Below are 12988 nucleotides of genomic sequence, written 5' to 3'. Positions count from 1 at the left end.
AAGAAAAAAAACAGAAGAAAGAAGAATTTACAAAGAAAAAGACAAATAAAAATAAAGTAGTGAAGAAAAAAGACTAAAGGATAATAAAGAAAAATAAAGAAAAGTAGAGATGGGAAAAAAGACAGAAAAAGGGGGGGAAAAGACAGCCAACAGCTCTACCACTATGTCTAGGGGTTGGCGATACTGAAATTTTTTTGTATCCATCCGATCCAAGTAAATACAGGGTAGTATCGATCGATACCGATAGTTTTCGCTTGGAAATATCATAACCCTTCCCCCTTGAGTTAGGTTACAACTACGATTTTTCTCTTCCTTCCTTTTGTTTCTTTTTTTCTCAGCTTTTCACTACTTTTTCATTTTGGTATTTTTTTCTTTTTGGTTCTATTCCCCCCTTCCTTTAAGTCATCTTGTGCGTAATTTTACATAAATTTGGTCATGTTGGGATGAAAGAAGCAAAAACAACCCAAAGAGCCGTTTAGGACCCGAAAGAGCCGGTTCCTTTTAGTGAGCCGAGCCGAAAAAGCCGGTTCCCCGACAAACTCTACTCAACTTCGTTCTCCTTCGACTCGACTTCAAAATACCGCATTTAGGACACAACCTCAGGGGAAGCCGTGTATTTTTCCCTTCATGCACTGTAACTTTGACTTAAGTCGCTTCTTACAGGGAGTGCAGAATTATTAGGCACATGAGTATTTTGACCACATCATCCTCTTTATGCATGTTGTCTTACTCCAAGCTGTATAGGCTCGAAAGCCTACTACCAATTAAGCATATCAGGTGAGGTGCATCTCTGTAATGAGAAGGGGTGTGGTCTAATGACATCAACACCCTATATCAGGTGTGCATAATTATTAGGCAACTTCCTTTCCTTTGGCAAAATGGGTCAGAAGAGGGACTTGACAGGCTCTGAAAAGTCAAAAATAGTGAGATATCTTGCAGAGGGATGCAGCACTCTTAAAATTGCCAAGCTTCTGAAGCGTGATCATCGAACAATCAAGCGTTACATTCAAAATAGTCAACAGGGTCGCAAGAAGCGTGTAGAAAAACCAAGGCGCAAAATAACTGCCCGTGAACTGAGAAAAGTCAAGCGTACAGCTGCCAAGATGCCACTTGCCACCAGTTTTGCCATATTTCAGAGCTGCAACATCACTGGAGTGTGCAATACTCAGAGACATGGCCAAGGTAAGAAAGGCTGAAAAACGACCACTACTGAACAAGACACACAAGCTGAAACGTCAAGACTGGGCCAAGAAAAATCTCAAGACGGATTTTTCTAAGGTTTTATGGACTGATGAAATGAGAGTGAGTCTTGATGGGCCAGATGGATGGGCCCGTGGCTGGATCGGTAAAGGGCAGAGAGCTCCAGTCCGCCTCAGACGCCAGCAAGGTGGAGGTGGGGTACTGGTATGGGCTGGTATCATCAAAGATGAGCTTGTGGGGCCTTTTCGGGTTGAGGATGGACTCAAGCTCAACTCCCAGTCCTACTGCCAGTTTCTGGAAGACACCTTCTTCAAGCAGTGGTACAGGAAGAAGTCCGCATCCTTCAAGAAAAACATGATTTTCATGCAGGACAACGCTCCATCACACGCATCCAAGTACTCCACAGCGTGGCTGGCAAGAAAGGGTCTAAAAGAAAAAAAACTAATGACATGGCCTCTTTGTTCACCTGATCTGAACCCCATAGAGAACCTGTGGTCCCTCATCAAATGTGAGATTTACAAGGAGGGAAAACAGTACACCTCTCTGAACAGTGTCTGGGAGGCTGTGGTTGCTGCTGCACGCAATGTTGATCGTGAACAGATCAAAGCACTGACAGAATCCATGGATGGCAGGCTTTTGAGTGTCCTTGCAAAGAAAGGTGGCTATATTGGTCACTGATCTGTTTTTGTTTTGTTTTTGAATGTCAGAAATGTATATTTGTGAATGTTGAGCTGTTATATTGGTTTCCCTGATGAAAATAAATAATTGAAATGGGTATACATTTGTTTTTTGTTAAGTTGCCTAATAATTATGCACAGTAATAGTCACCTGCACACACAGATATCCTCCTAAAATAGCTAAAACTAAAAAAGCCCCACTCCAACTTCCAAAATATTCAGCTTTGATATTAATGAGACTTTTGGGTTCATTAAGAACATGGTTGTTGTTCAATAATAAAATTAATCCTCAAAAATACAACTTGCCTAATAATTCTGCACTCCCTGTACTTAGTAATTTTGAGCCCTGATTTTTGTGCGCTGGCTAGATTTTCTTGTGCGCTGGGAATGTGCAGGCAGTGCGCAATTGGGCACGCGCGCAGCTTAGAGGGTACACTGGCTGCAACCAACCCTATTTTAGCAGTCGACTAGTTACGGACTTTAAACCAGAGGGTGTTCACACTTTCGCAACATGCAAGCTGCATATGAAATGTCAGAGATTTTCGCTGCCTGTCCAGGATCTCGTAGATAGGTGGAGTAACGGGAGAAAATAGTGTTATCTGTTCTTCCTCATAACATACCACAAGAGAATCAGTAGCTCAGGTGGTCGAGTGCTCGTCTCAGGATCAAGGGATCCCAGTTCGAATCCCGGCTCGTCCGTGTTACATGTCGAAGTGTCCTTGGGTAAGACACTGAACCCCTAATACCCCCAATATGCAGGTTAGTGCCTTACATGGCTCCAAGGCCGCTATTGGGAAATGTGGAGCACACTGTAAAGCGCTTTGGGAAGTCATTGACGCTTGTCTCAGATAAACCTGACTTCACTTGACTATCTTTCTCAAACAGTCCGATTTTCCACATCCAATATGGCTACTTTTTTAACGCACCGATAGACGCTTATGCAAAATCTCGCCCATTTGTTGTCTCCAGTCACCCGAAGCTACACCACGTGATAATGACGTCATTCGTATTTTGGTGAAACACCAGGAAGTGCCGAAGACGACGACGGAGGGAGAGCGAAGCCTGTCAAACACTGACGGATTTTTGGACAAAAGAACCTTTTTTATTTTAATTTTTTAATTGCTCATCCGGAGAACTACTTTGTAACCGTCGAACCAAACTCAAGACGCCGGCATGGATAGTATCCTTTAGAAAAAACAACAACAAAACAATTGGGAGTATGAAGCTTCCGGTACCGACTGTAGGAGCGATACTGGTTTAACTTGACACTTCTTAAAATAGAACATTGCTTAAAGGTTTTATACTTGCGGGTTTTAAAACAAAACTTCGTTTTGATTGTGTATTTCAGACACTGGTTTAACTGTGCTCCAGGCCTCGATCAAGCTCTGTTGCTAATGCTTGGATATGGAAACTTCCCCAAATAGCTTATTCCTCGTTCTTACTAGTGTTTAGTACCATTATACAGTTTACTGCAGGGGGTTCCAAACTTTTTGAAGATGAGAGCTAACTGAAAAGCGCCAAGGGCTAACAGTTTGATATGCATTTATAAAATAACATGTTATTACCAGTATTTTAATTACCAGGACTAAAACAACCACTAGAAGATGTGCCTGTTATAAAGGAAGTGATTGATTTACTTATACTAACCATTGGTTGATTTTAAAGAGAATTTCAAAGGAACTGTTTAAGTCAAGTCATGTTTTTGTATAGGCTTTAATCACAAAGAGGCTCAAAGGGCTGCACAGACCACAGATGATTGCAAACCACAGACTATTATGACACCATCCCCTGATCTAAAACCGACATGAGGGCAAGGAAAATCTTACAAACCTTAACATGAGGGAAATGAAGAAACCTTGAGAAGGGACGGTCTCAAAGGGCTACACAGACTATTGTACATTATAGACTATTACTACACCATCCCCTGATCTAAAACCTACACGAGGGCAAGGGAAAACTCAAAAACCTCAACATGAGGAAAATGAACAAACCTTGAGAAGGGACAATCTCAAAGGGCTACACAGACTATTGCACATTATAGACCAATACTACACCATCCCCTGATCTAAAACCTACATAAGGTCAAGGGAAAACCCCAAAAACCTCAACATGAGGAAAATGAAGAAACCTTAAGAAGGGACAGTCTCAAAGGGCTGCACAGATTATTGCAAACTACAGACTATTATGACACCATCCCCTGATCTAAAACCTACATGAGGGCAAGGGAAAACTCAAAAACCTCAACCTGAGGAGAATGAAGAAACCTTGAGAAGGGACCGCACATGAGGTAATCCCTCTTCCAGGATGACCAGGCTGCCATTGATGTTGCCAGTGGAAGATCAGTGGTTACCTTAATCAGGGCTGTCTCAGTCGAGTGGTTAGCCCTGAATCCTGATTGCATGGATTTCCCTAACCAGCCTTTTATGAAGAAATAAGGAAAGGAAAGAATGTATAAAAGAAAAAATGAAAGAAAAGAGAATAAAAGAACAGGGTGATGAATAAAGTATCTATCTCTCTCTGTCTCTGTCCCTCTCTCTCTGTCCCTGTCTCTGTCTGTCTGTCTCTGTCTGTGTCTGTCTGTCTGTCTCTCTCTCTCTAACATTACAAACTGGTGCTTTAAATATGATTGCATATTTGGCATGAGGTTGACAAGTCTAATTACTCTTATTGAAACAGTTCAATTTATATGATGCTTAAAACTATATTTCTGAAAATGTATATCTGAATTAATTCTCTCACTGGCTCTTCAATTCTCCTACGGTTAAGGAGATGTATTCATTTCTATTCCATTTCCAGTTTGGCAGTAGTTGACCGTGACGTCAGGAGAACTGATTTGTTTCTATTGTTTGTTGCCAACTCTGAGTCACACTCACGCCTTGTCGTCGAAAAGAATGCGCCACCATTTTTTCGCATCGACTTTAACCTCATACCCTAGAGCATCTATTCAATTTAAAGTTTGCTGCCAAAGAACTTGAAAGGAACTCCAAAAAATGCGACAAACAGGAGAAAACAGAGAAAGGGAAAGTCAAGAAGGTAAGCGGACTTCGACTGATTACGGCGAGAGACTGCTGCAGACTGTTACTCTGTTTGTGCGTCTTTAGGCCATCCAAAAAGGAAACACGGACGTGGCTCGGATCCACGCAGAGAACGCCATCAGACAGAAGAACCAGTCCCTTACGTACTTGAGAATGGCCGCTCGGGTGGAAGCGGTTGCGGCTCGGGTCCAGACTGCTGTAACAATGAACCAGGTAAAGTAAGCCCTCGGGGTACAACATTCATCAGTTCCGAGGACATCGTGAGGTGCCAATGGCAGGCTTTTTTTCACAGTCCACAGCCCTCATTTAGTTATACGAGGCTGTTTGAGGAAATGGAGATTGCCTCCTCTAGTTCCGGATATCATCAGTCTGTAGTTACCGATTCAAATGATGACTCACACATTGGCTAGCCGATGAAATTCCCAGGAGAAACGGATGCTATTTTCTGGGATTGTATTCAAATCAGAGCCAAAAAATGCAACATGGGATCCATTTTTACGCACGATCGTGACGCTCATGTGTGCTCAAGCGATGATTAACTTCTGAAAGGGGAGGTCAAACATTTACAACTCTTCCACAATGTCTAAAAAAAATTGTCCAAGTAAAATTGGATTTTTATTGCTGTAAACTTGTCTCCAAATGGCCACTTTTGGAAATGGCTAGACCTACCCTTGGACAAATGTGTGAAATACAGTGTTTAGTATCTCAGATTGTGATCAATTTTAGCGAGGTTCCAGGTAAGGCTTCAAGCTATTTCTCACCTGTGGTTCAGCCAAGATGCCCATGCTACACTCATCTGCAGGCATTTTATTGCAAAAAAAAACTCAGGTGAATTCAAGAGGGACCAAAACCATCCATATTCTCTGGTTCAGCAACAGCATTCAATTTGCTTTGGATTGAGATTTTTGACCAATTTCATACTCATCCTTTATATGATGAGTGTGAAATCTAACAGGGAATCTAACGGGGATTTTCCCATATTCAAATGAACATTTAAAAAAAAAAAAAAAAAACAGAAAGACTTTTATATCAATAAATCAATTGTTGAATCTAGTGCCCATTTGCTATTTTAGTCACTTACCAGTGTTTTCAGTTTCCCAGAGTACCAAAAATTTTGTTCAATGGTTGTTTTTGATTCTCTCTCCTTTCACAAATGTACAGTTGATAAACACTACAAGAGTTTCGATCTTAGTGAAGGAAAAATATTGAGGGGTAAAAACCTTTAATAATTGTTTTATAAACAAATTTTAAACGTGAGCCTTCGAAAAGACCCCCAGCCCTGCAGCTAAGGCACACTTTTTATGCTATTTACTAGTCCGACCTTTGGAGAAAGCTTGAAAGAGTTTGACACCCCTGTGTTAGAATATTGCTCGGTTTCAATCTCCTTATTGTCGATGGTTTGCGTCCATGAGACTTTGCCATTGGTTGGCATTGAAGGTATTTTCTGAAAATCGCAAGCTCCGGTTCCATGGTTACCGTGTTTTGGCTTCTCCCTTTAGCATCATTGAACTCATAGCAAACACGTAGTTTTAAAAAAGGGTGGTGTTTGACTGGTGTCATTTCTTCAACTTTAAATGCATCTTCACGCTCATTACACAAGTGGCAACGTTTCAGTTGGTGATTTATTCTTAAAAAAAGCATCCTGGATGGAATTATGAAGCGTTTGCTTCTCAAAACAGGTTTCCAAGCTCGTTCCCACGATAGCAACATTCGTATCATGAGCAAACGAGGGATTTTGAAGCATAGAGAATGTGCTGCTTGATAAATTTACTTTTTAACATTTGCTCCTTCCCAGGTCACAAAATCCATGGCTGGAGTGGTGAAAGGCATGGATGTTGCTCTGAAGTCTATGAATCTGGAAAAGGTACTCTCTTTTTCTTTCCTTTTTTTCGTAAATATAACACAATTCTTGTATGAGAGTGGCATAGCCTTGAGTCCAAACACATTCATTTACCTTGTATGAATCCAGAATATGGATGAGAAAAGGAAATTCAAGGTGGTCACTGTAAATTTCTACAAATGAAGAAAAAAAACACTGAACTACTCAACTAGTTCTTGGCGCGCTGGAGATACAGTATAGAATGTTTACACACGAACTAGGAAGAGGATTTCTTCTTCGGGGTGCTGGGAGACCTCTCACAGCGCCACACGCCGGTAGAGGCAGAAAAAAGCACTACAGTAATGTCCTCTACTCGGAAAAAGGTGCACACAATACAAAATCTAACAGCAATGTCCGGATATTTTTCGACATCCCGGAAAAAATGTTCGTATTTACTGTTTTTCATAAGTCGAATGGTTGCAAGTAGGGGAGCGTCTGTAATGGGAAAAACTTCCTGCAACTGAAAATGGAATTTACATATTAGCGGATTTTACCCAACACCTTTATGGGGAAAGATTTATCTATCTATATATATATATATATATATATATATATATATATATATATATACAGTGGAACCTCGGTTCTCGACCATGATCCGTTCCAGAACCCTGTTCGAAAACAGATTTGTTCGATCACCGAAATCATTTTTCCCATTCAAAATAATGTAAATCGTTTTAATCCGTTCCAACACCCTGAATGTTTACCTTGAATGTTTAACGTAAACTTAAAGCTAACCCAGGCTAATCATACGTTCGCGTTATCGTAATCTTCCGTACGAAAGATTACGCTAACATGCACGTGTAAAAATAAAAAAATCTGGTCGTTTACAAGTCATTTAGCACCCGGGTCTCCACAACAAGTGATGAGCGGTTCATTGGAAAGGGGGCTCCGTTCCAACACCTTGAATTTTGGGTTCAGTTCCAACACCCTGAATGTTTACCTCGAATCATAAAGCTAACCCAGGCTAATCGTACGTTCGCGTTATCGTAATCTTCCGTATGAAAGATTACGCTTACATGAACGTGTAAAAAATAAAAAAAAAGGATGAAGAAAATAATTATGATTAGGATTTCTTACCTTTGTGGTGGTCAGCAGAAGGCGCAGGTGGAGTAGTTGTACGCACTACTTTTCTTTTTTCACCTGTAGCAACTTTACTGCTTGCACTGACTTTCTTCTAAGGCATAATTAGGGGCTAAAACACTCGGTACACCTTTATTAAAAGCAAAACGAAGCACGTCCACACGCGATAACGGTCCGTCACGAAAAGAGCAATCTACACCCGTACGCCGCTCAGCATCGCACCCTATCGTACACATTCGCGCATTACCGGTGTTCGAACTCTGATTTTTTTGACCGAACGGCGAAGCAAGAATTTCTCGAAATTTTTGGTTGGACTCCGATTTGTTCGAACTGAGGGGCGTTCGAAAACCGAGGTTCCACTGTATATATATTGGCGATTTACTCAAGATCTAAAAATCATATGTCTCGATAAATGCACACACAAGATTAAAATTTGGAAATTGGATAAGTTAATCGCATATATATTTGTGGCTCTGCGAAATACATGATTCACACTGGATTTCTTCTTCTAACGGTACTGGAGAAATTAGAAAATTGGTTTTAGGTCCTGAAAAAAATTCTCGAATTTTACCAGTAAAAGGGTTGGACAAACCCTTTTGATTCTATGCAAGAAGCCGACAGTTGTTTTGATGTTTTCTCATTGATGTCCATTTTCTTAGAATCTTATTTCGGTTCTAGAGGAATAATCATTCCATTCTTCTTTTGTGTTAAGAAATAGCCAAGGACTTGCAATTGACTATTAATTCATAATTATCTTGTGGGTTGCTTCCTTTTTTTCCATCCATCAACGTTTTTGCCTCGCAGATCTCCGCACTCATGGACAAGTTTGAGCACCAGTTTGAGACACTGGACGTTCAGACGGCGCAGATGGAAGACACCATGAGTAGCAGTACGACGCTGACTACCCCGCAGGTACACAACACCGACAGCGTACTACGACACGCTCGGGGGTTGGTTTTCTTTTTCACTTAACACAGCAAGATCGTCTATCTGGTGTTTCAGAACCAAGTGGATTCATTGCTTCACGAGATGGCAGATGAAGCAGGGTACGGCGCTACGGCAAACCAAATGAAGCATTTGCTGATTTTTCGACACAATTGAGTGACATTTGAGAATTTGGAATACTGAGTTTTGAAGTTTGATGTACTTGAAGGTTGGATCTGAACATGGAGCTTCCTCAGGGGCAGACGGGATCGGTCGGTACGAGCGTGGCCTCAGCAGAACAGGTAAAGCGGATGCTTTAATTGGTTCAAGAAACAGAGATGGCCAGGCAGCTTTAGGTGAAAACATTTGGTAGAAGGGACTGACCGGAAGGAAAAGATATATATTCTATATATATTTTTTAATAATTATTTTTATACCTTCAAGTCACGTTTATTTGTGACGCCCTTAATCACAAGGAATCTAAAAGGGCTGCACAGACTACAGACTATTACTACACCATCCCCTGATCTAAAACCGACATGAGGGCAAGGAAAAACTCAAAAACCTTAGCATGAAGAAAATAAAGAAACCTTGAGGAGGGACAGTCTCAAAGGGCTGCACAGACTACAGACTATTATGACAGCATCCCCTGATCTAAAACCTTCATGAGGGCAAGGAAAAACTCAAAAACCTTAGCATGAAGAAAATAAAGAAACCTTGAGGAGGGACAGTCTCAAAGAGCTGCACAGACTACAGACTATTATAACACCATCCCCTGATCTAAAACCTTCATGAGGGCAAGGAAAAACTCAAAAACCTTAGCATGAATAAAATAAAGAAACCTTGAGAAGGGACAGTCTCAAAGGGCTGCACAGACCACAGCTTATTGCAAACCACAGACTATTATGACACCATCCCCTGATTTAAAACCAACTTGAGGGCAAAGAAAAACTCAAAAACCTTAACATGAGGAAAATGAAGTAACCTTGAAAAGGGACCTCACATGAGGTCATTCCCTTTCCAGGACGACCAATAATAAAAGATAAAATAAAATAATATAAAATAAATAAATAAATAAAAAAAGGATAACCAGGTTGTATGTAGCAATAACAAACAATACACAGACATTCACCAAATCCGATACCTCGATGATACATGAGGAGAAAAAAGATAATGTAGGCCTCTCCAGTGTTTCTCATATAGTCACTTTAAATAGACAATTTCTGGCTTTTTTCCCAGGCATTCCAAACATTCCATTCATGCAAAAAAAATTGGAGATAAGACCTTTTGTGAAAAGAAGCAACGATACACGTTTTTTAATAAACAAACATGCAGTAGTCTACATGTATGTCTCATATCTTTATTGTTGTCTATATATAGACTATCTAACCATACTGGTTTTGAAACATTCGAATTTGTATATTATATAGCGCCCCTAGTGGTTAAAACTAACTTAGTTTATAAATAAAAATATTAATTTAAATAATGGGCAGAAATACGTGAAGTACATAAAACGATTTTTCTCAAAATACTTGTAATGTGTATTTATTTCGCATACGGGGTTTACACGGGTGCTTGAAATTGCTGAAAATGCTTGAATTTAAAGCTTGTGTTTTCAAGTGCTTGAATTTTGGTTGCAGTGCTTGTAAAAGTTATTGCCATGTTTCTTGGCAGTCTGACTTGATAGACCATGCATTAAATGAATAAAAATAAAACAAGACTGCTTAAAAATGACGCTGACGCTGCTCTCCGGTGGCTTGGTTTTCCGCTTTTTTTCTTGCCTCATGATTAACGCCAGCTGGCATTAGTTTGTATGCTGTGCCATCCTCTGCTCTCTCCATCCCACAAACCCTGTCATTTCTGATGAATTCTACCCTTATTTCACATTTAGTTTCTGGCTTACTAGTGCTTATTTGCATTTCAACCTTATTGCCGCTCATGTCAAAATTGTACTGCTGGCATTAGTTTGTATGGCCTTGTCATACGAAGCGACATCGACCCTAGTGATGCGTCCGAGCGGACGGGTGAAAAGACCGAAATCTCAGGATGCTGCCTATTTAATCAGCAATGGCCAGAACCAAGAAAATACAAACAATGGCTGAGCCTGCTAGGGTGTAGTTTGCGCGCCCCTGGCATTGACTTGAAGAAGTGCTTACGAGTTACTGTTTTTGCCTTTTGTGCTGTAAAGGACGAGCTGTCTCAAAGGTTGGCCAAACTCCGCGATCAAATGTGAAGGAGTGGGATTCAATGGGACATCGGATCACAGAAGCCGGCCGGCCCAGGCACCCGCTTTCGCACCGTTCTTGTTTTCCTTCTTTGGTGTTTTTTTTTCTGTGTTTGTTTTGTGTTTATAACGACCTATGTGTATGGATTCCAACGAGAATGCTGGGTTGGCAAAATGGTCGTATAATACGGGGGTCTCCAACCTGGTGACCTCTGAGGACAACTGATGTGCCCGCGGACCTGTTCTGAAATAGCCCCACCCAGTGCTTGGTCATTGGGGATTTCTAGTAATTTTTTTTGTGTGGTTGACTGAGTCAAATTAACCCCACTTTCTACTTATCTCAGGTTTTCTCTTTCTTTTTCTCTTTATTCCCCTTTTCTCTTTCCTTCCTTTTTTATCTCTCTACTTTATCTTTATTTTTATCATTCTCTCTTTTTATCTTTCTCTCTTTCTCACTCTCATTCTTCTGTCTCTCTTTTCCTCTATTTCCCTTTTCCTTTGTTTCTCTCTCATCCCTTGCTTTCTTTTTCTTTCTCCTTAGGTTTCTCTCATCTTATATTTTTATCTCTTATCTTTCCATATTCTATCTTACTATCTTTTATCCTCCTCTCTCAGTCTCGTTCTTGTCTCTCTCTCTCCCTCTGTTTCCTTTTTCCTTTGTTTCTCTCCCTTTGTCTCTTCCTTTTCCCTATCTCTCTTTATTGTTCTCTCTTTTTATCTTTCTCTTCATCTTCCTCTTTTTTATCTTACTCTCTTTTCATCTTCCTTTCAGACTCATTGTTCTGTCTCTCTTTTCCTCTCTTTCCTTTTTCCGGTGTTTCTCTCTCCATCTTTCTTTTTCTTTCTCTTTAGCTTTCTCAGTCTCATTATTGTCTGTCTCTCCCTCTGTTTCTTTTTTCCTTTGTTTCGCTCTCCTTTTGTCTCTTTCTTCCTTTTCTTTATCTCTCTATCTTTCTCTCCTTTTGCCTTTTTCTCTTTTCATCTTCCTTTCATACTCTCATTTTTTTCCGTCCCCCTTTTTTCTCTTTCATTTTTCCTTTGTTTCTCTCTCCAACCCTTTCTTTTTCTTTCTCTTTAGCTTTCTCTCTCGGTCTCGTGATTGTCTCTCTCTCCCTTTGTCTCTTTCTTCCTTTTCTTTCTCTCTATATTTTTTTATTTCATCTTCCTCTTTTTTGTCTTCATCTCACTCTCATTCTTACAGTCTCTTTTTTCCCCTATTTTTCCTTTGATTCTCTCCCTTCCTTTTTTCCTCTCTCCTCATTCACTCATACTCTTTCTCGCTCTTTCTTTCTATCTCCTATTTCCAAAGATTAACCTGGTAATAAGATAGTAACAATATAGTCAGTAGTACAAGATAAATTATTATTTTCGAAATGTATACCAAAATGGGTGCCCGTTACACTAATAAGTAGCAACAAGTAGCTCTCAGCAAGAAAAAGGTTGGAGACCCCTAAAATAATATGTGATTCTTAAAAACACATCATGGGAGGATTTGCTAACAAAGAACCTGCCATTCTCCCCAGCATATAACTAGGCCGATAGCATGTAACTACGCATTTATCCGGGAAAGTCTTTTGTTCTACATACTGTATGACCTGTTCTTCTTGTATCGCCGTGTGAGAGATATGACGTGTTCTCCACAAAAGCCTCGTGCGGCAATCTACTGATTATTCGGTTTGGGGTTATAGTTTGCAGATGACACATAATAAACTTTTATAATAACTCGCATGCCACTGCTTTTTCAATGAATTTTTGTGTTCCTTGCCATGAGAAACATGTTTTGGCTCTGTCTATCTATCTATCATCTATCTACCCTGGTCATATCCCTCGAGGTTGAGATTATACCAGGAACTAGCCCCTATGTAGACCCAGGGGAGGCCAGAATTCAGGATTAGGTCCTACCAGGACCTAGCACCTCTAATGACCAAGGACAACTCATAAATGAGGATAAAGCCCTACAGGAAGC

General features: G+C 40.3%; 1 protein-coding gene across 1 annotated transcript; it reads left to right on the top strand.

The window, feature by feature from the left end:
- Window positions 1-2892: 2892 nt before the first annotated feature.
- On the top strand, window positions 2893-12750 carry chmp1b (charged multivesicular body protein 1B). The gene is made up of 8 exons (XM_088320976.1): window positions 2893-3057; window positions 4813-4910; window positions 4979-5125; window positions 6708-6776; window positions 8679-8786; window positions 8877-8920; window positions 9028-9100; window positions 10987-12750. Exons 1-8 carry the CDS (start codon window positions 3051-3053, stop codon window positions 11029-11031), a joined length of 591 nt encoding a protein of 196 aa, XP_088177102.1. The 5' UTR covers window positions 2893-3050; the 3' UTR covers window positions 11032-12750.
- Window positions 12751-12988: the final 238 nt, after the last annotated feature.

This window comes from Urocampus carinirostris, chromosome 17 (genome assembly GCF_059441175.1).
Source record: "Urocampus carinirostris isolate Australia breed hairy pipefish chromosome 17, RoL_Ucar_1.0, whole genome shotgun sequence".
In the NCBI taxonomy this organism is placed as follows: domain Eukaryota; kingdom Metazoa; phylum Chordata; class Actinopteri; order Syngnathiformes; family Syngnathidae; genus Urocampus; species Urocampus carinirostris.
The sequence above is the reverse complement of the archived record's forward strand: the minus strand, read 5'-3'. Positions and strand labels throughout refer to the sequence as shown.

Excerpts from the sequence above, each read along its gene's own strand:
- chmp1b (XM_088320976.1), top strand. Across the intron at positions 4,911-4,978 it reads AGAAAGGGAAAGTCAAGAAG|GCCATCCAAAAAGGAAACAC; the intron begins GTAAGCGGACTT and ends GTGCGTCTTTAG. Across the intron at positions 6,777-8,678 it reads AGTCTATGAATCTGGAAAAG|ATCTCCGCACTCATGGACAA; the intron begins GTACTCTCTTTT and ends TTTGCCTCGCAG.